General features: G+C 51.1%; 1 protein-coding gene across 1 annotated transcript in view; it reads right to left on the bottom strand.

Annotated features, from left to right (window-relative positions):
• GRIN2D (glutamate ionotropic receptor NMDA type subunit 2D) overlaps positions 1 to 21,479 on the bottom strand; it is a gene marked incomplete at its 5' end in the record, with an annotated part of 34,297 nt that extends 12,818 nt beyond the window's left edge. The window contains 9 exons of the mRNA XM_084257544.1: positions 7,765 to 7,925; positions 9,397 to 9,626; positions 9,829 to 9,954; positions 12,268 to 12,421; positions 12,969 to 13,137; positions 13,412 to 13,623; positions 13,886 to 14,000; positions 17,112 to 17,731; positions 21,015 to 21,479. Coding sequence (XP_084113670.1) covers positions 7,765 to 7,925; positions 9,397 to 9,626; positions 9,829 to 9,954; positions 12,268 to 12,421; positions 12,969 to 13,137; positions 13,412 to 13,623; positions 13,886 to 14,000; positions 17,112 to 17,731; positions 21,015 to 21,479 — 2,252 coding nt within the window. The remainder of the gene's footprint in view (positions 1 to 7,764; positions 7,926 to 9,396; positions 9,627 to 9,828; positions 9,955 to 12,267; positions 12,422 to 12,968; positions 13,138 to 13,411; positions 13,624 to 13,885; positions 14,001 to 17,111; positions 17,732 to 21,014) is intronic.
• Positions 21,480 to 22,266: the final 787 nt, after the last annotated feature.

The following is a 22,266-nucleotide window of genomic DNA, read 5'->3' as shown; positions in this document are numbered from 1 at the left end:
CCCATTGTTAAGGGACCCCATGACTGCACAGGTATCCCTCTTTCTGTGATGTCAGGGATAGGATACATTTGGATTGTTTTTGAGATGGGTCACACTTTACTGCTCTCCTAAACTTAGGAGCCTGGGGTCCCCGATTCTCTGAATTCTTGCTGTCTGGATGCAAGGGTGAAACAGACTGGGAGTATGGGGGTTGTCTGTAGAAATAAAGGAGGAAGGCAATTCCCCCAGCCTCTGAGGAAGAGTGCTCTGTGCTAGTGAAGCAGGGTGGGTGAGCAGAGCCAGGAAAACCGCACAGCTTTGCAGGAGAGACGGGGAGGAACTGGAATTCCCAGGGGCCTTCTTGGAGGAAAGGGCTGAAGAGGGGGGAAAAAAACAAAAAGGGAAGGTGGTGGGGGCAGAGAAGGGGAGAAGATGAGTCAGCTGGCTGGCTGGGGAGGATACTCAGGAGGTAAGGAAGGAAGTGAAAAAGTCCCAGGAGGGTGGGAGTGGCGACTAGAATCTTTTTATGTTTCACGTTCATACGGGGTCACTGTGAAACTGCCATTAGTGCCGTAGACCTGAGCTGCCTAATTAAAAACAAATGACTACTGGGGTTGTTTTAACACTGGAAACACATTGAGTATGAACTGAGGGTCAAATGCATGCACATTTCAAAGCCTACAGTGGGGAAAAGAGAAAAAATGATGTAAAATTCTCAACCACGATTACACTGATTACCTGTCACAGTATTTTTAACATAATAGATTCCGGCTGGACTAAAGCTAAAGTCACTTGTTTCTTTTTCTGTCTTTGTGGCTCTTCAGGCTACTAACAAGTTTAGAATTACATCATAGCTTGCCCTGCATTTCTTTTTTTGCTTGTTTTAAAGATGTATTTATTTATGCATACAGAGCTGGGGCACAGGCCAGAGATGCGGGGGATGAGAGGTCTCACCAGAGACAGAGTGGGGAACGGAACAGGCAGACTGATACACACTGCTGAGGGGAGCAGCGGGTGAGACAGGCGACATCTGCTGGGCCATGTGGGTAGCTCCCTGGCCAGCTGGGGATCAAACTCGTGCTGCCAAGGCTGTGGATTGCTTCATAGCACAGTGCTTAATCCCTTTCGCCACCAGGGAGGCCCATGCTTGCACTGCATTTCTATGGGCAGTTCTGTCCACAAGAACCCTTTGTCTTCCCAACTTCTGTCCACCACACATAGGCCTGATGTCAGTGGGAGCTTCATGGGGATGAAGGAGTGGGTTCCAATTCTGGCTAAGGCTCTGGAATTGGGAAGACCCACTTGGCTGGCGAGGTGGCCCAGAAAAGGAATTAAACGCAGCACTGAGGAGCGTGGATCTAGAGGGATTCTGAGAAATCCAGGAATTTGCAGAATTCTTAGGAGAGGGGTTGAAGAAAATGATATTTAAATCTAAGAGGCAGGGAGAGCCTAGATTCCATATAGGGCTGGGAAAAGCAACAGAAGGGACCAGAATGTGGAAGGGGAAGAAGTACAAGTCAGAGGAGGAAGAGGAAGAGGAGGAAGAGGAAGAGGAGGAAAGGAACGAGGAAAAAGAAAAAGCTTGTTACAGAAAAAGGCTAGAGGAAATGCCTGGGCACATAATGAATAAGGGAGGGGAGGGAGAGAGCTTCACTTTTCATGTTTTTTTTAAGAAGCGATGGAAACATGGATGGCGCTGGAAGGGATCATGCTCAGCGAAATAAGCCAGAAAGAAAAAGAAAAATACCGGATGGTCTCACTCATAGCAGGAATCTAGAAAACTTAAATAAGGGACCAGGAAAAAGAATAACTATAAGAAAGAAAATGTCACAATCAAAAAATAACTATGAACAAGAGACACTCTATGGAGGGTGGGGGCGGGGAAAGGATGGCTTGGGGTGAAAATAAGGGGGTTGTAATTGTATGGGGAATATAAAAATAAAATTTAAATAAAAAAAGAAAAAAATAAGAAGCGATGGGTATGCAAATAAAAACTTTAAAGAGAGGGAAAGAGACTTGGGGAAGGGACAGATTGGTTCAAGATGCTCAGGAAAGTGCCAGGCACAGAGAAGGGAGGGTGTCCCCAAGACTGGGGAGCCCTGGGAAGAGGGCTGAGGGGTCCACCAAATTTTGTAGCTGAAGGAAAGGCAGGAGGCTAGGGGAGGAAGGGGGCTCAAGAAAGCCCCAGGCTTTTCACGTCACAGGTCTGCTCCCATCTTTCTGTACCTGCCAGTGGTAGATAAGTGGGACTCTCGGGCTTCAAGTGACCAGACCCTACCATGGCCGCCGCTGACTGGCCAGGGCAGTGAGAACCCCACAGCTGGGCCAATCATTTGTGCATCATTTGGGGGGGGGGGGGGTTGAACTTGAGCCAAGACCAGTCAGGGCTCAGACTGAAATGTGGAGCTAAAAGGTTGTGGGGGAGAGGAGGAGCTTCCAGATTTCCTGAGCACGGCTGCAAACAAGAACCAATAACGTGCAGAAAGTCTGAGATGAGCACAATTGACCCCAGTATGGAAGACGCAGAGAAGAAAGAGAGGGTTCTGGGCTCCTGACAGTCTGTTTCCCTCAGTTGCTTTACAACGGGGTGGAACTATTCACCCCAGGTTATGGAAGTGACAATTAAGACAAGAATTGACTGGCCCCACAGCAAGTTTAGGGGTATAGTCTCCATCTGAACCTAGGGCCATCTGCTACTAAAACCAGGGCTGTTAATCATCCCCCAGGATACTGTTAGGTACTCCAGGGACATAAGAACCCCCCAACATTATACAGGAAGGTACTGAAAACTGCTCTCTGGAGAGAAGGGAAGCAGATAAGGTGAAATATGAGAACCAAAAGAACTGGGGAGGACAATGGTCCAAGAGAAATTCCCCCCTCAAGATGCTTCATTTCCGAGACCTTGAAGGTATGTATGTTTACAATATCTGGATGCTTTTTGTCTACCCCCTCCCCATACTAGAAAGGAAGCTTCAAGTAAATGGGCGTCTTAGGCATCTGGAACTGAGCCCAGTACATGAAAGGCATTCAATAAATACTTGCTGAAAGAAGAATGGATGGATGAATGTATAATTCAAAAACATTTTCTCCCCTATTCTGTTCTGTGTCCTAATAGCTCTACTTATTGCTCATGATTCTCCAAACCCAATATCTACCTTACACCTCCAGCAAACAGGACTGCTTCTGAACCCTGGTCAGAATTCACATCTCCCTTTAGGATTATGCTCTGGGAACCTGTGGTAGACAGAATAATGCTCCCACAAAGATATCCACAACCTAATACTTGGAACCTGTGGTTGACAGAATAATGACCCCTGCAAAGATATCCACACCCTGCTACCTGAGATCTGTGACGATGTGACCTCATGTGGCAAAAGCGAGTTTTCAGAGGTGATTAAATGGAGGCTCTTGAAATGTGGAGGTGATCCCAGATTCTCCAGGGAGGGCTAAGAGCATCATAAGAGGGGAGAGAAGGGGCCTCCCTGGTGGCGCAAGGGGTTAAGATGCAACCTATGAAGCTCTCTGCAGCCACTGCAGCATGAGTTCCATCTCCAGCCAGGGGTGTGACCCACATGTCACAGCAGACCTCTCCTGACTCACCCGCTGCTCCCCTCAGCAGTGTATTTCAGTCAATCTGCCTGTTCTGTTCCCCACTCTGTCTCTGGTGAATCCTCTCACCCCCCCCCACATCTCTGGCCTGTACCCCAGTTCTTGCATGCATAAATAAATAAATCTTTAAAGAACATAAGAGGAGACAGAAGAGGAGATGTGACAATGCAGCATTTGGGTGATTCAAGGTCATGAGCCACAGAATGCAGGCGGCTTGGAGAAGCTGGAAAAGGCAAGAGAATAGACAGGAGTGGGAAGACAAGGAGTCAGCTCCTCTCATGTCTCTGAAGATTCTGAGCCTGATCTTATCAGAATTTCTGTTTGGTAAGTTATATAGTTGTCAAGGCAGAAGGATCTCACTTATGAATGGCTTGGTGGCTTGCTGGATAAGGTTAAAATGGTTAGACCATGATATGCAAGTCTACATTTGTACTCGGACGCTGGCCCTGCAAACATTAGTGGTGGGTCTCCCCACAGTCCCGGTTGAAAAAGGAAAGTATATTACCAAATCCACCTGGTGTTAATAGTGCCTCAAGGGGGCAGGTAAGGGAGAAAGAGACAACACCTTGCAGGGATGATGTGGAACAGAGAGAACATTTCATTATAGGTAGTGATGTAAGAAAGTGCTGAAGCTCTCAGTATCAGAAATAAGAGGCATGCAGGGAAAGCATGGAGAGGAGCCACAGAGAAATGGGAGCCAAGAGATGATGTGACCCCAGGAATTGAGAAAGAGGAGATAAAGCTGGAGAAGGAAAAGTTTCAATAGAGAAGCTATAGGGCCTCCCCTGGTGGTGTAGTCGGTTGAGCCCAGCACTGTGGGGCTGTCCACAGCCTCTGCTTCGCCCGTTCCATCGCGACCGGCCAGTGAGGGTCCCACATGGCACAGCAGACCTCTCCTTTTTGCGCCCGCTGCTCCCCTCAACGGTGTATTTAGTCAGTCTGCCTGTTCTGTTCCCCACTCTGTCTCTGGTGAATCCTCTCACCCTCCTGCGAATCTGGCCTGTACCCCGGTTCTTGTATAAATAAATAAAAATCTTTAAAAAGAGAGAGAGAGAGAAGCTACAAGGCAGTAAACACAAATTACACAAGGGCTAACATACCCATTCCCAGCTTCCCTGGCAGCTAGGAGGGGCCATCTGACACATTCTGAGATACAGCTAAAAGTCTCTGAGACAGGCATACCCCTCCTAACAAACACACAAAAGGCAAAACTTTTTGAGAGGAAAATCCTTCCTTCTTTCACTCTTCCTCTTCCTTCCTGCCTGGAACCAAACTGTGCTCCAAGAGGATAGCAGCCATCTTGTGACTATGAGGCAGTCATTATAAGCATGAAGTGTTGGAGGAACAGTAAGGAGCAGACTCTGAGAATGATGTCCTGAATGAACTCTGCCCCCTGATATTTTTTTTTCCCAAAGATTTATTTATTTATTTATACAAGCACTGGGTACAGTCAGAAGCGCGGGAGGATGAGAGAATTCACCAGAGCCAGAGCAGGGAGCAGAACAGGCAGAAGGACTAAAGTACACTGCTGAGGGGAGCAGCGGGCGGCAGGAGAGGTCTGAGCACCATGTGGGACCCTCGCTCGGTGGCCGGGGATTGAACCAGCGCTGCAGAGGCTGCGGGCAGCTTTGCAACCCAGCACTCAACCACTACGCCACCGGGAAAGACCCCCTGATATTTTTCAAAGGTTTATTTATTTATGCATACAAGAGATGGGTATAGGCCAGAGGTGCGGGGGTATGTGTGTAAGAGGATTCACCAGAGACAGAGTGGGGAGCAGAACAGGCGGATCTACTGAAATACACTGCTGAGGGGAGCAGTGGGTGAGACAGGAGAGGTCTGCTGCGCTGCGTGGGTCAGCTCCTTGGCCAGGGACTGAAGTCATGCTGCAGTGGCTGCTGGCATCTTCATAGTGCTGAGACAACCCCTTGCGCCATGAGGGAGGCCACTGCCCCCTGATTTTTTACAGATTCCATCCCATCTCCACGCTGAAGCAATCTCAGGCACCTAGAATTCCAATTCCCAGCAAGCCATGAATCTGACTACCTGAATGGGGGTCTGCTGGGAACTAGGGATGAAGTTTGGGAGCCATGCTTGGTATGTAACTGAACATATGTGAGCTGAGGCTCTCTTGCTTTTTCTGCATTTCAACTTGTACCCTAATGTCTCAACTCAGATGGCTTTACTCTCTTTCTCTGTTCTCCCTTTTCTCATTTCCCTTATAAATAAACCTCTTTTTAAAAATTTTCTCTGTGTGCCTGCTTTTGGGTCTTGTCCTGCGTTCTTTTGTTTTTTTAAAGATTTATTTATTTATGCATACATGAGCTGGGGTACAGGCCAGAGGTGCAGGGGGTGAGAGGATTCACCAGAGACGGAGTGGGGAACAGAACAGGCAGACTGACTGAAATACACTGCTGAAGGGAGCAGCAGGGAGACAGCAGAGGTCTGCTGCGCCATGGGGGTCAGCTCCCTGGCCGGGGATCCAAGTCAGGCTGTCATGGTGAAAGCGCTGTCTTAACCCCTAGGCCACCAGGGAGGCCCTCACCCCTAGATTTCTTATTGTGAGAGGTTAAAAAAAAAAACAACAACCAAGTTTTGCTGACTACTGCTATTAAATGTAGGAATAGAGTTGGTGCTCTTTAAAAAAATCTGTAAATGAATGAGTGACTTGCACATTTCCACAAAGCCCAGCCTTCCCTTCTGTAACTGGTTCTTAGCAACACCCCTGTGTCTTCATGCTAACCTATCATTTTACTGAAACTATATTGATTTCTTGAAAAGAAGCCATGTTGCGTTCTTTCCTTGCAGTCCAATTATTCTGATCAAGCCAGAGGGATAAGAAAGACGCGGCTAAGAATGGCTGTTTGAGGGGTGAGCAGAGGGTGGGCCATGGGGAAGGTGACCTAGGGGACATAATAGCCTCACAGTCCCCATTACACCACTCTCCATCTGATTACACCCCCCTTCATCCATTTTCCACATGGCAATCAGAGGGTTCCTTAAAAAGAGAGCAGAGATCACACTCCTCCCTCTCCATAAAGTACCCCTCCCCATGGCTTCTCAATACCCTTTGAATAAAACCCAGCCCTGGTTTAGTCTTCATCTCATCTGGGCTCTCTGACCTTCAGCCACGTTGACCTTCTTCCCCTGATCAGCCAAGACCACTCCAGAGTCAGGCCCTTTGCATACCCTGTTTCCTCTACCTCAAGGCACTGCCTCTGAAAGTCCACCAGGCTCTCTCTCTCACCTCCTTCAGGGGTCTGCTCAGGTCACCTCCTCCAAGAGGTCCATCATGAACACCTTGGTGACTAGATCCCAGCTCAGTTGTGCTCAAGTTCAACATCACTCTCTGAATAATGAGGCAGGTTTTTCTGCTTGAACACTTATCATTTATTTCCCACTTCTAGACCCAGAGCTCTCTGAGGGTAGAAATTTGTGGTCTGTTTGCTCACTGCCTGGCATAGAACAGGGGTTAAGAAAATAAATGTATGCTGAATGACTAAGGAAAAGGGAGAGGGAGGCAGTTACTGTGTTCAGCGTTTTTCTCACCTTGGATTGCACTTTGAGGCTTGAATTTAATCTTATCTCTATGATTTGGGAAACTGATGTTAAAAAAATAAAAAGCAACATAACCCAAGTATTCATTCCACTGAGTTCAGATGTAATAACAGTAATAGTAATAATAGTGGCAGACACAATATGCCAGGTGCTATTCCAAGTGTTTTGCATGGGTTGACTATTAAGAATAACAATGATAAGCTGTCAGCTGATAATCATAACGGTAATAATTCTTATAACAACGTTATGAAGTGGGTCCTTTTGTTATCCCCATTTTACCAAGAAGGAAATTGAGGCTCGGCAAGGCTGAGTAACTTGCCCAAAATCCACACAGCCCGAAAAGGGGCAGAAACTGCATTTCAACCACAGCAGTCTAGCCCTAGAATCCGTAACTGGATCTCTGAAAACATCACCTCTAATCCTGGAAGGGGGTAGTCACTGCCACCCTCAAGACCTCTTAGACTGATTAATGATCGGGATCCCTGGCCAGTTGGATCTCGGGGCATCTTCAGGGCTTCCATCGCTTCGCCCCGCCCCCCCACCCCGCTCCTATCCCCGCCCCCGGACCCGCCCCAGGTCTCGGCCCCGCCCCCGCCCCCGGCCTCAGTCTGCTCTGACCCTGCCTTGAGTTGAGTGAGCGCCTCCTCTACTCGCGGCTGGTTGTAGCGCACCATGTAGCTGTGCATGTCAGGGTAGTTGCTGCGGATGTTCTTCTCCGTGGACCCGTTAGGCACTGTCCCAAACTTCAGGGGCGGATACTGCTCCTGGGGTCGCTGGAACTGGAGCAGATTGAGAGGTTATTGTGGTCCCCACCCTGTGTGCATCTGAGTAGAGAATGTCTCCCTCCAGATGCTCCATTCTGGGGGACACCCACCAAATGGCAGGCACAGCCCAGTCCAGAAGTGTTTCCCATCCTTGCTCACCGTGACCTACAGCAGCAAACACTTCTCTACTCCCCATCCACACATCCATCTGCAGATGTATATACATATGCACACTATGTCTACGGATACACAGGTAGACGTCTCGAAATATTTCATACCCAGCCTGGCCTGACTGGACCATGGTCCAATCAGTTCTAGATACAGAACTCAAGAGGGATCCCTGAGCTCTGCCATGAGCCAGGCATTAACCGGTCACTAGATCAATCATGGGCCACCCCAGGGGTGGGGGCTGGCATGGCCGGGGCAGAGGGCAGTGGCTTTTTCCAATCCATACGTGAATAGTTCACTATTTTAACAACAGATAGAGCCAGATAGGAGTGTGCTAGCTGTGTCAAGTGCAGACAAGAATAACAAAAGTTTTGCAAAACACATTCACGCTTACTATATAAGATGTCGTCAAACATACTTTCTATTCTATTCTATTCCAGTCCATTACCAAAAAATGCTCGTTGCCTGCCAGTGAATCAGCTTCTCCTCCTATCAGGCCACGGTGCCCAATGAACCACTGTAGTCTCTATGCCTGCCTCACTGACTACCAGTCCTGTGCTCACAAGGAAGGGAGTGCCGGCCATAAGGGAGTGAGCATTTAGAGTAATGTAACAGAATAATTTTATGTCTGTTGAACTTAATGCATAGAAATTGAGCTTTGAATTTTGCATATCTTGGTTTATTTATTTTTTTAAAGATTTATTTATTTATGCATGCAAGAGCTGGGGCACAGGCCAGAGATGCAGGGGTGTGAGAGGATCCACCAGAGACAGAGCAGGGAACAGAACAGACCGACCAACCGAAACATACTGCTGAGGGGAGCAGTGGGCGAGACAGGAGAGGTCCGCCTCACCATGTGGGTTGCTCCCTAGCCGGCCGGGGATCGAACTTGTGCTGCAGAGGCTGTGGACCGCCCCACAGTGCGGTGCTCAACCCCCTGCGCCCCAGGGAGGCCCCCATATTATGGTTTTAAATTTAATTTTTGCCTGGTCATTCATTTCAATTGCATTTTTCAAGCATGTTGGCTCCACTGGGTCAGAAATTTCAAAAACCAGCCCTTCATCAGTGTGAGGGAAACACTGGTCTGTAAGATCCCATTTGACACGACTGTCCCTAGAATATCTGAGGACACTTTCTTCCCCTGAGAATTTTTAACAAGTCACTGTGAAACATACCTTTTCTCCTCCAGAACATTCCATTCAGCCATTCTGGCACTCTGTCTAGGAAGAAACCTCAGGAATCCCCCTTTGGCCTCCCACATGGCAAGCTGTGACCTCCTAGCCCAGCTCCTTAGCCCTCCCACCCCTAAAACACGCACCTTTCTGTCACTGAGCCCAGACACGGTGTCCACGTACTCCTCCTGGATCATGAAGGCAGCCAGGTTGGCTGTGTAGCTGGCGAGGAAGATGACGGCGAAGAAGGCCCACACCAGCACCATGATTTTGCTGGTGGTCCCTCGGGGGTTCTCCACAGGCACTGAGTTATTGAACACCAGGGCCCAGAGCAGCCAGATAGATTTCCCAATGGTGAAAGTTGAGCCGCCAGGGCCTGCAGGGGGCCAGGAGTGGGACATGGACCCCAAATCCCTTCTGCTCAATGAGGGAGTAGAAAGAACTATAATTTCCAGTGGCCCCCAAGGCCTCTGCCCCCTCAGGAGGCACAGTTCTACCCAACCCCAGTTTTGCTGGGAAATGTAGTTCTATCTGAGGTCCAGGCACTCCAAGGAAGGGAAATGGAAAAGGGAACTCACGCTTGCCAGTGGCCAGGTTGCGGTTGTAGCCGACAGGACTGAGGTACTCAAAGATGAAAACGGTGACAGCAACCACCGTGAGGCACATGACGAACATCATCACCCACACGGCGGGGCTGTAGGGCTCTAGGGGTAATGGGGGTATGTGGTTATGGCTCAGCCAAGTTAAGGATTGGGGGAGGGAATCAACACAGGTGGAAAGGCACAGGGCAGGTTGGAACCTGTCTTACTTTATCCCCTTGCCAAGTTCTGCATCTAGTGGAAGATGGGAGAGACATCTTAAAAGACAGCCATCGTAGTCATCTCTGAAACTGTCTTCTACATGTTTCCTGAGCCCCAGACCCAAGTCTCCATTTCTTCAGTCAGGAGGCCAGCCCCGCCCTCCCCCTCCCCCCCCCCACCGCCACTTTCCATTCATCATGACCCCCACTGAGCCTAGCACCAAATGCCAGGCTCCCCATCTTGAGAGCCCCGCAGTCCAATGAGTCATAGATTAATCTCCCTCCCCACCATTTGCCATACTCAGCCCCTCCCCCCCTCTCGCTCCTCAATGTATGCGTTCCCAGTCTCTTGCTCCCAGCCCCTCACCTCTCTTGCTACCTCAGCTTGTCCATTCTCAGCCAACATGGCTCAGACCTCATCCTCTACCATGACACATCTCCCAGTAACTCCCCTCCAGCCCACCTCTCCAGGGCCCTGGAGGCTCTTTCTATACCCAGATATGACACCGTCTCTCCTCTTTACCTCACGAGACCTTCCTTTGGTTCCCCAGTTCCTCAGAACAAAGTCCTCGCCCCTAAGTCTTGCTTCCACTCTTCTCTCCAGCCTGGCTCTCTCTTAAAATCCCACTGCTTCGACCACTCAGGACTCCCAGCTCCCCCAATGAACCATACCCTCTCTGCCTCTGTTTTCAAGGCCTCCCTACCAGAGGCTCCACCGTGACCTGTCCTTCAGAAAAGCTGATGTCCACGTGTCCCTCCTCACACTGCCTCTAGGAGTTGACTGACAGTAAAACCAAATCACCATTTCCTTGAGATTGGTACCGTGTGACTTGACCTCTTTGAGCCAAATGCAAGTGACCAGGACTGCACAGTCACAGCAGGGTCACCACCCTGGATTGTCACTGTGGTATCTGGGGACATGTCTATCACCTCTACTGGACAATTCTGTGGAGTATAAACGTGACCTTGTCACTTCCCTGCTGCTGCAGAGGACCCACGTGGTGCCTCTCAGGGTGCCAGGCAGAGACCTTGGGGCAAAGAGGAGGCCACAAGAGACATTGTTGGGGACCAAGAGAGAAAACAGAACACAAGAGAAGGATGTCCCTTTACCCCATCGCTCCCCTGCCATGGATCTTTGCTCAGACTTCAGAGAACAAGAGAGCTCACATGAGCTGGTGTGCTGGGCCCCTTGCACACATCTCCTCAGTCTCCTCCATGCTCAGGCAATGAGATCTCTACCCAACCCAACTCAAAGCCACCAACCCATCTGGGTGTCAGCTTCCATATCACATCCCATGCCTGTCTACTGTCTTACCCTCGCTACTCTCTCCCAATCCCACACTCACATTCCCTATGCCCAGACTACTCAGTGGCCTCCTCAAAGGCCTTCTTCCTTCACAGAGCAAACAGTGGAATATTTTAAAACCTAAATGTGATCATAATGGCACAATGAATAAACCTTAACCTACCTACAAGGGCCCCAAGCAATCTGTCAACCTCATCTCTCATCCCTCCCACTCCCTCACTCCCTGTCTCCAGCCATATAGGTATCCACATAGCTATAAGAACTCCACCTGCATTCCCATGTTGTGTCTTTTGCCCATCCGGTTCCTTTTCCAGCCAAATCCATGCAGGACTGAGTTACTACCACAGAGGCACCTGACCACCCACCCATCCTCTCCATCTCTTTACTATAGCTGACTTTACTGTAGTACTGATCACCAGCTGAAGTGATTTTGTCTCAAATCCCTATAAGACTTTATATTTTGTCTCTCCCATCAGGTGGCAAGCTCTTAGAGGACAAGGATTTATGTGCAGTCCAGAGTCTGGCACAGAGTAGGTGTTCAATATACAGTGATGTGTGAATTGAACCCTTACCCTGTGCCAGAACTATGTCTTTTCCTCAAATATATATATATATATATGTAGGCTTGGGTTTTGTGGGGGGGGTCTCAAAGAAATACAAAATTGTGAATACAAAACCATGGCCTTGAAGGAGCTATGTAAGAGAAGTATCCTGAAATTCAAGCTTCCCTGGTTTTCTGGTAGAATCACTTCTGATTGGGCAATTCTCCTAATTTACAGTTTGGGAAACCGAGATTCAGAAGTGAGGTCACTTCATTGGAGTCACCTAGCTGGCACGGGCAATGCCAGGAACCGAATCTAGGTTTTCCAACCCCAGGATCCACGTGGGTGGGGACGGCTGTCCCAGGCTCACCAAGGAAGGCAGAAGGGGACACGGTGCCATTGCTGCGTGCCACCATGACGCTGATGCCGGTCTCCACGAAGGGCACAGAGAAGTCTACGATCTCGGACCGCTCCTCGTTGATGGTGAGAGAGCCGATGGCCATGTCCGCACGCTGGTAGAACACCTGGGATGAGGATGTGGAAGGGGTTAGGGAACAAGGTTGACTTGGGGAAAGAGGCAGGCGTGCAAGACAGGCTCCGGGAGACCACTGAGAGGGTGAAAGAAAGGGCTAGGAGAATGGCGGGGTGGATGAGGAGGTGCGGAGTAAAGCAGGAGTGGTGGAGATGAGAGCAGAAGGAACAGTAGAGGGAAGAGGTGGTCCGGGGCGGGTCCTGCTGGTGCATGGTGGCTTTGGGCCGCTTCCTCTGGGCCCCGCCCCTCTCTGCTAGGCGCTCAGCCCTTAGCCCCGCCCCCGCCCCATGTCTTGCCTCCTGACCCCGCCCCTCCCCAAGGCGGACGCTCCTTGCAGCTTCGTCCCTTCACAAACGAGCATTTCCAGCCTTTGATTACGCCCCTCCAGTCCCAGAATTCTCGCCCTGGGGACCCGTCCTCTCAGGACACAGGTTCCACCTCTTGGCCCCGCCCCTTCTGATCCAGAAGCTTCCCGGTCCCGCCGGGTTCCTCACCTGTCCTGCCCCCGCGCCTCCCACCCAGATCCCTGCCAGCCTCACCTCCCCTATCATGCCGTTCCAGACGCCGTCAATCTTCTTCCCGTGCTTGCCGTTGGTGACCAGGTAGAGGTCATAGCTGAAGCCGATGGTGTGCGCCAGCCGCTTCAGAATGTCGATGCAGAAGCCCTTGCAGCACCGCTTTTCTGGGCGGGGGGCGTCCGGCGGAGGGCTGCGGGGAGTGAGCAGGCTTGGGGACCTCGGGGACCCCGCCTTAGGCTCTCCCATAAGGTTAGGGTAGAGGGGGAGAGACTGGCAGCAGCTAAAACCAAGATGGCGCTTTCTGGGGGAAACTGAGGCTCAAAGTAGTTAGGTGATGTGTCCAAAGTGACCAAGCTGGAGGGCTCTGTGTGCCCTGGGTCCCAAGGGAGGAGGGGGCCGGAGCCAACACTAATTTCTGGGGAGAAGGGTTCTGAAGCCGGAGCTCCTGGATCCCCGGCTGTCACCTGTGGGTGCGGTTGAGCTGGCTCCGGCAGGGGACGGAGTCTCGGATGCAAGTGCCACTGATGGGGTCAGCAGGCTCCACGATTACAAAGGGCCTTTCCTCCAGAGTGGCCACCATAAGGTGCTGCGTGTCGTCCACTGGTTGCAGGAAGCGTCCATAGCGGGACCACAGCGGGTATTTGAGGCGGAGAGTCTGCTGCTCCCAACTGCCCACCTTGTCCAAGAGAAGGACATTCAGGCTTTCTGGGGGAACATTCCAGCCTGCCTTTCATCTGGACCCATTTCTGACCCAGGAGCCAGGGTCCTATATCCCTCCTCCCCCTAGGACCCAGAAGGCCCTGCCCCCTTCAGACCCAGGTGTCTGGGTTTCCAGTCTTTCTTTGTCAGAGTCCAAAGCCCCCGACTTCAGCCCCCTCCTCTGCGGGACCCAGAACTCCAGGCCCTCTCCAATGCCTGGAATTGGGACTGGGACTCACCACCTCCCAAGTCCTATCTCTGGTGAGGGAGATGACCACCAGGGAGGGGTTCACGAGGAAGCCGTCCTCATTGAAGGAGTAATCCCGGTTATCCCAGGTAATATTCATGAAGTACCTGCGGGGGAGCAAGGGAGGGGGCATAAGGGGACTTGAACTGAATCTGGGCGCTGAAGGGAGAGAAAGTCCTCTTTTTACAGGCCAGCACCAACCTCCAGCTGGAATTACACTCCAAGGTTTTGAAAACCCAAATATGTCTTCTCTGCTCTGCCCTCTCCCCTCAGCTGTCAAACTGACAAGGTCCTAGACCTTCAGCTTGGGTTTGAGGCCCAAGAGACCCTGCGCGTTCTGACCCTGCCTGCCTCTGCAACCCCATTTCTGACCAATTCCTACCTTCAAACTCTTTATATCCAACGCATTTTGTGCCCCAATATGGCATGCAAAGTGTCTCCCAAACATCTCAAGCAGTGTCCTATCTAGGCTCTCACATGCGTTCTCGCTACCTTCTCATTCTGACCTCGTCGGGACCAATTTTTATGTCATCAAGACTCAGCTCAAGCATCCCTTTCTCTGGGAAGAAGCCCCAACAAGATCTGTGGACTCCCAGCCACCTTCACTATACAAGGATGTCCTGTGTTCTAAATGCTTCTCATATTGTCCCAGTTCCTGGGCTGGACCCTCACCTTCCCTGCCTAAATCATCAGTCCCCCAATCCCATTCTCCTGCTCCTGGGATCTCTGCTGTTCTCTGTCCTCACAGTCCTCCTGGACCCCCACCCCAGCCTCCTGCCTGGCTTTCAGCCTCCAGTCTGTCTCCTTCAGTCTTTTCCCCACTCTACCCAGAGAGGGGTCTTTCAACACCCCAAATGGAGTTTCCCCTCTCCCCCATTCATAGGTCACCCATAGTCCATAGTCCCCCAGTGCCCTGAAACAAAGTCTCGAGCTAGTGTGCATGGGCCCTGTGGCCTAAGCCAGTCTATGCCTCCAGCCTCATTGTCCCCCCTGACCGTAATTCATCTGTCTTCATCTGCTCTGAGCTATTGTGGCTCCTTTGCACCATCCTTTTCCACGGCCTGAAATAATCTCTATTTCTCATGAAGTCCCAACTGTTCTTAGAATAAAATCCAAACCCTTCATCTGACCTACCTGCCTTATGTGAGATGGACTCCCTGTGTTTCTCCATCCCTAGTTTCACTGCCCCCCATCTTGCCCATTATGCACTAGCCAAACTGACTTTAATTTAGGCTCCCAAGCATGTGATTTCAGCCCCAGGACCTTTGCACCTCTCCTTTCTCTTCATATGGATCTTCCAAGCAATCATCTCAATCCCTTTGCCCATTTGCTGACCCTACCTAGACTAGTATGCTAGGCATTTCTTTTCATAGTCCACCTGTTTTATTTTCATCTCAGAAATGATCACCTGCTGATATTTTTTGCTTTCTTGTTTGTTCACTGCTGGTCTCCTCTATAAGATTGTAAACTTTGTGAAAACCGTGACATCATTCACTGCTATATATTCTTGTGCCTAAAGCTGGCTTGGCACTTAGTAAACTTTCAATAAAGGGCCTTTCAACAAATGAACGAATGAACAATTCACCCTTTTGGTCTCCCCGACTCCAGAGTCTGACTCATGACACACACAGCTTAGTTTGGAAGGTTGACTGGGGCCAATGAAATTCCTCTCTTGGCCAGATGTTGGCTGTGAGGTTGCGGGGGATGTATGGTGGACAGAAATGGGCTGAAATTATGAGTACTAGGAAAGAGCAGAAATTTTGGGGAAGTGGTGATAAGAGAAAAACTGAACAGCTTCTGGGAGTGAAGAGAGAGAGAGAAACCCCCCACCCCTGCCCCTGAGAAGCAGACAGAGTAAGAGATGAAAGAGTAGCTGGTCCCCAGATTTGGCCTCAAGTCCTGATGTCTAGGTTTCTGTGCATATTTATCTTTCCAATAAACCTGCCTTTCCCTGAGGAAACCTGAATGGACTCTGCTTCTTACAGCCTGGCTTAGACAGCATTCCTCCTGGTGTTCCCACAATGCCATGCCACCTCCATTATTACAAGGAGCATGCTGTGTTGTCATTATCCCCATCCCTGTCACCATCCCTATAGCACCTTGCATTCTTTGAGGAGAAGTCCTAGTCTTATTCATCTTTTTGTGCCCTGTGCCCAGCATGATCCATAATTCCTGTGGGCACTCAGTAAGTATTTATGAACAAGGGAATGTTTCCTCACTGTCTTGCCGTTAGATCCCGATTCCCAACCCATCTGTTCTCGGTTCTCCTCCCTTAGATATTCTTCTGCACCTGTCACCTCTTCCCAAGTTCAACTCATCCTCCTTTCAAAATTTAAGACCTCCCCTTCCACCATTCTGTCACCAAACTCATCAATTTCTTACTCCCAAAACCTCCTGTGTTTGAAATGCTGTTTTCCACCAAACCCTGTTCCCCTCTTGTAAAATAACAGCATGTGAGCTGGGCACACACTGGCCCAGCTAGAGTCAACATCCCAACCCTCCTTGCAGATACAATGCGAACAGAGGCATTCAAAATCTAACAGCAGGCACTAGCCAATCAGACTCGATGTCCAACCAATCCAATAGGAAGAAACTGTAAATTACCAATAAGCCCGTGTCTATGTCTCACCAATGGGATGTAAGACTTATCGCTTCCACCTTGCTTGCCCAAAAGGAAATTGCTCGCTCTCTTTTCCTCTTTTCAGGAGCTACACTGTAGACATGTGCACCATTCAGCATTGACAGTGCAGAAAGGAGATGGCAGAGCAACAAGTTGGGAGGATCCTGGGTCCCTGAATGATCACATGGAGCAGTGGAGTCCCCAATAATCTGGACTGTTCATCTCTGGATTGTTAAGTGAGAAAGGAACAAACTTCTACCTTGTTTGGGCCAATTGAAATATTGGATATTCTTGTTACTGAAACTCAGATCATACTCTAACCAACTGTAAGACGTCTTGATTTAAAATCATTAAACTGTGACAAAATGTGCATCTTAGTATCATGAAATACAGGAGTACAATTACTGTCTGTTAGGTCCTTCTTCCAAATTATCTGATTTAACCCCCAACAGGAAACCCAGTTATACCCATTTTACAGAAAAGGAAAATGAGAATCTGAGAGGGGAATGTAAAACATTTGATCCATTCAGCCAGGGAATACCCCAGGTATTCAGGTTCTAGAGCCTTCCCACATCCTTCCCATACCAGTCCCACTCACCTATGTAGACTCTCCCCTCGGTGGGTGCGGTTCTGGGCACGACAGTCATGGCCGAGCTCAGGCAGGAAACCGTAGTCACGCAGTAGGGCCTGGGCACCTCTAGCCACAACAGCCACCCCAGCCGCCACACGCCGAGCCAGGTCGTCCCGCCAGCCAGCTGAGCGCACTGCAAACAGCCCTGCAGGCAGTGGGGCACCTCCTGGCAGAAGAAGGGGCTCCCCAGGGGCTCCTGAGCCCCCGCCTCCAGCCAGTTGGGGCCCCACCATGAACCAGACGTAGCCAGGCCCAGTGAGGCCAGCCTCCTCGGCAGCCCGGAACACGGGCTCAGCCTCCTCACGGGCACAGAAGAGCAGGCGGATCTGGGCACTGACACTGCGGAGCTGGGCACCCAGCACTGCCTCGCCCGCCCCAGGGTCCAGCGTCAGTGCCCCACGATGCTCCCAGCCCACCAGGCTGCCATCAGTCAGCACCTCAATGTAGGACAGGAAGGCCCGGTGGCCAGGGGCACGCGTGGTCACAGCTACAAAGGATGTCCAGTCATACTCCTCCAGCACCTCAAAGATGACCTGAAGCTGCTGCTCCGTGGAGGAGCCCAGTTGCAGGAAGGTGGAGCCCTTCTCCTGCGGGAGAGGAGGAAGATGTCAGGATCCCTGATGTGGAGAGCAGGCTCCCAGCAATCCATAAGGAACCTTGAACAGTCAACAGCTGGTCAAGAGGGGACCCCAACTGTTAAGGAGATTGGCTTCCAATGGCCCACTCGGGTCACAGTTCTCAACATGCCAGATCAACTAGCTCTTCACCAAACCCATCTTCTTTTTCTGCTGGGCCACAGAGCTGGACCAACATTAGGTTCAGCCATGTGAATAAGTTGGAGACTCATCCATAAAAAATCTGTCCCCCATGCACATTGCTCTGTTCCCTATCTGAAGGCTGATGCAGAAGCCCCAGAAGACTGCTGTCTCAGAGGATTTCAGAGCTGCAAGAGGGAGAAGCCTGAGTCTCAGAGTCACCACATGGAGGAGAGCCACGCCAATCATGAACACCAGTCTGAATTTTATATGTGTGAGGAACACCCTCTTATTGTGTTAAGGCACTAAAACATGGGATTTACCTGTCAAAGCAACTAAAGTTACCTTAGTTAATATACATACCATCCAGGGAGAGGAACTACAGCATCCACTGAGAAAGACTACATTTCCCAGCATTAGTGAGCATTCTGAAGACCCTGAATCTTCCAACTGGAATGGACTTTCTTTTCTCTGATTTTGCTTTTACCTCCCTGTCTCTTCTGTCTGTTTCCTTTGCTGAACACACTTTCTTAATTACAGTTCTAAATGTAGGTGTGTCCTGCTATTCCTTTTTTCTTCTCTGTCTTTTCTCTCTGGTAATTTCATTCAGATCTATGGATTTAAATAATATTGTCTCCCGCAGTCTCCAGTATGGCAGCCATTAGTCACCTATGACTATTCACATTTGCACTAACTACAAGTCAAGTGCTCAACAGCCACAAGTCATTGAATGCCTGTCACACTGGATCACCATCGGCAGCAGATACAGACCATCTTCAATATTGCAGAAGGTCCTGTTGCACAACCAGATATGTTGCTGACTCCTATCCTCAGTCACAACCTAGCTGGGGAACTCCAGAGAAACCTATCACCCTTTCTACTCAACAACCCCCCTTAGATTTCCAAGAGGTATCTCAAAATTAGCGTGTCAAAGAGAATTCTCAGTGCCCATTCCCTAAAACCAGCTCCCTGCTGCTTTTCTTTATTTTTCCAGTTGCTCAGTCCCCAACTCTAAGTCATCCTTTCCCTCCTGCTCACATCCAGGCATATCCAAGTCTTCTCAACTTTATATTCAAAACACATCCCTTTGTCCATTCCTCTCTCCTGCTTTTGTCATAACCTTGTTGTCACCACTTTTTTGCCTAGATAAGGACCATAGCTTCCTAACCCATCCCTGCTTATTCTCACATATTCCCGTCCATTTGGCTCCACATAGCAGCCAAAGTTATCTTTTCAAAATATTAATTGGATCATCTCCCTTCTTGGTTGAAAACTTCCCAATGATTCTATCTCAGAATCAAAGCCAAATTTGCATGAACTGACCTCATCTCGCACCACCCCCACCTCTTTGCTCTTCCTCAAATATATCAAGTTCCTTCTGGCTTCTGACTTTGCCTTTAGCTGTCATCTCTCCTGGGGGCACTTTTCTCCTGTTCCTCTTGACGGCCCCAGCCAATTCCTCAGGTCCAGCTCGGTTTTACCTCATTCCCCCCCCCCTTCCACCCTAAACCTCCCCTGACCAGCGTCATTTATGGAAGCCCCATCCTTGGCCATTACCTTTCCACCAAGACAGATTTTGCTTTCTGTTACTCATTTTGCCTTTCTCCCCATCAGAATGCAGGCTCCATAAGAGCAAGGGCATTGTCTTCTTTTTATTTTATTTTTTTACCTTTTACAATTGTATTCCCCAGAACCTAACACAGCCCTGGCACAGGATCAGCCTTCAATAAATCTTCCAGTAATGCAATGAAAAGAGCAAACGGACTTTCTCCCTAGGCATGTGACTGTGGTTATATGCACAGGGAATAGAGCAGTTGTCCTGAAGGGATGAAGTCTCCCAGAACACAGTGAGAACACTTCAGCAGGTGTACTGAGAGGACCCCATTCTCATTATTTAATGGGGCTACAGATCTGGACCTGTGAGGACCATTCTTTCTTCCATCAGGACACATAGAGGGCACTGCATATCCCAGAAGGCAATGGGTGGGCACTGAGCTGGCCACAGTGCCAGCCAGCAATGAAACAGTGCAGCCTCACTTGTCAGCAGCAGTCAACAAGGGAACACATTTCTTGCTATGCTATGCACACGGCAGCCAGGAAGTAATAAGCACACCTCTAGCTTTACTACCTATAAATCTCTAGACAACCCCGTTGCAAAGAAAAGAAACTTCAACAGGAGCCCTTCCCAGAAGACTCTAGACAGAGAACTACTAAGCTCAGAATGCGGTAGTGACCCTAGTTACAAAGCCACTAGCCCTCACAGCAGGGAACTGTGGAGATATAGGGCTTCACTCACTCAGGATGTCCCCATGGGCCAGGGAGTCCCATCCCTGAGTGGGCCCCACCGTTTCTTAGCAACTCCTCTCAGCAGACCCCTTCTCCTCAGTCCCGACACCGGATGCTGGTCCTTTGCTACCCTTCTCATCCAGAAGTCCACTCCAGCTGTCTCCTCCTGGACCCTCAAAGGCAGCCCTCTCTCCAGGCCACAGTCAGCTCCAGCTTCTAGTCACCCCTTGCAGGTCTCCAGTTCTGTCCTCTTGGCTGGGCCTGCCTCAAGTGTAGGCAAACTCCTCCCAGGCCCACTCTGGATTCTCCCATATCTGGGTATGGCCCTGCCCAACTCCCACTCCCAAGGCAGTCTTTCTTCCTAGCCTGATCCATTAGTACTTATTGAGCCAGGATCCTGCCTCTTCCATCACCTCACCCTCACTGCTTAGCCCGCCCCTTCCCTGATTCACCCCTTCCTTGACTGGCCTCACCCTAAACCCAATTCTTCCTGTAGTCTTTGCTGTTGATCTACCCCTTTCCAGCCCACCTCTAAGAACTTTTTTCCTGTTCATAGGCCTCCCCCGACCCTGACATTCCACAACTGAGCTCTCTCAGACCCTGCACCAAGGAAAGCCCCAGAGCAGACCCCGCGCCTTCTTTAGACCAGCCGCGTCCCTTCATGTAAGCTCCGACGTTTACCTGCACCAGACAGCCACCATTAGGCCCCACAGCGTCGGAGACGCGGGACCCTCCAGGCCGGCCCCGCCCCCTCCAGCTCCCGCCCACCAGGTGGTTCCAGCCCCACCCCTGGCCTCTGGCCCCGCCCCCGCCCGCCGGTCGCGCGCACCTTGGGCGTGAGCACGAGCGCGGCGCCGCCGTGCACGGCCACGATGGGCAGCGAGGTCTGCGCCGACAGGAAGTCCAGGATGGGCGCGACGGCGGGCGCGCGCGAGTCGTCCTCGAAGACCACGCCGTGCACGCGCAGCCCCGACAGCAGGTCGCAGAGCTGCAGCACGAGGCTGCGCGGGTCCGAGCCGTTGAGCACCAGCGCCACCGGCCGCACGTCCAGGCCCGGGCTGCGCACGGCCGCCGCCACGGCCGGGCCCAGGCGCGCCGCCTCGCTCGCGTACGCTGGCCCCGAGAACACGAGCGCCACGTTGAGCGGCCGCGCCCCGCCGGGGCCCCCGCCGACCCCGCCGGCCCCGCCCGGTCCCGGCGCCTCCTCCGGGAACGGGCTGGCACACGCTAGCGCCAGCAGCAGCAGCATCTTAGCGGGGCCCCGAGGGCCGCCGGGGCCACCGGCGCCGCGCATCGCCTGCGGGCCCCGCCGGGCGGCCTCTAAGCGCCCCGGCCGGGGAGGGACACGGACGGGGAGACACCGGGAGCGGAGAGACCCAGGGATGGAAGCCACAGGAGAAGAGGAGACGCAGGCAGGGAGAGACGTGGAGTTAGGAGAGGGAAAGGTTGGGGCGATAGGCACGGGGAGACCGGGACGTGCAGAGATGGAGGGAGGGAGAGACACAGACAGGGAGAGACACAGGGAGATGTACAGATGCAAGGAGAGACGGAGACAGGGAGAGATTTAGGGGGAGGGAGAGACACCGAGATGGAGAGAGACAGAGACAGAGACAGCAAAGGGAGAGAGGAGAGACAATGGGGGGGGGAGGAAGTGGGAAATGTGGTGACAGGGAAGATATAGAGGTAGCGAAAAGGGATGGACCAGGTGGGATTGAGGACAAAGAGACAGGGCAGATGGAAAACAGACCCACAGAGATAGAATAGGAGCAGAGGGAGACCCAGGGAGAAAGAGAAATGGTTTCACAGAGAGAGAGAGAGCACGCAGCGGGAGTAAGGGGAGAGGGGGAAGGAGAAACAGGCCAGGACAGAGACACTCAGAGTGACAGAGATAGGGAGACATGGGAGAAATAAGACAGAGGAAGAAATAGGGAATGATGGTGAAGCAGGGAGAGATGCAGAGATAAAAGACGAGAAAGTTGGACAGAGAGGAAGATGACGAGAACCCAGGAAGACGGAGACCCAGACCCCAAGGCCACCGCCACACACATGCACACACACAAGAGACGAGGAACATGCAGAAT

This window comes from Talpa europaea, assembly GCF_964194135.1.
Source record: "Talpa europaea genome assembly, chromosome: 16".
NCBI lineage: Eukaryota > Metazoa > Chordata > Mammalia > Eulipotyphla > Talpidae > Talpa > Talpa europaea.
This window is presented reverse-complemented; position numbering and strand designations above follow the sequence as displayed.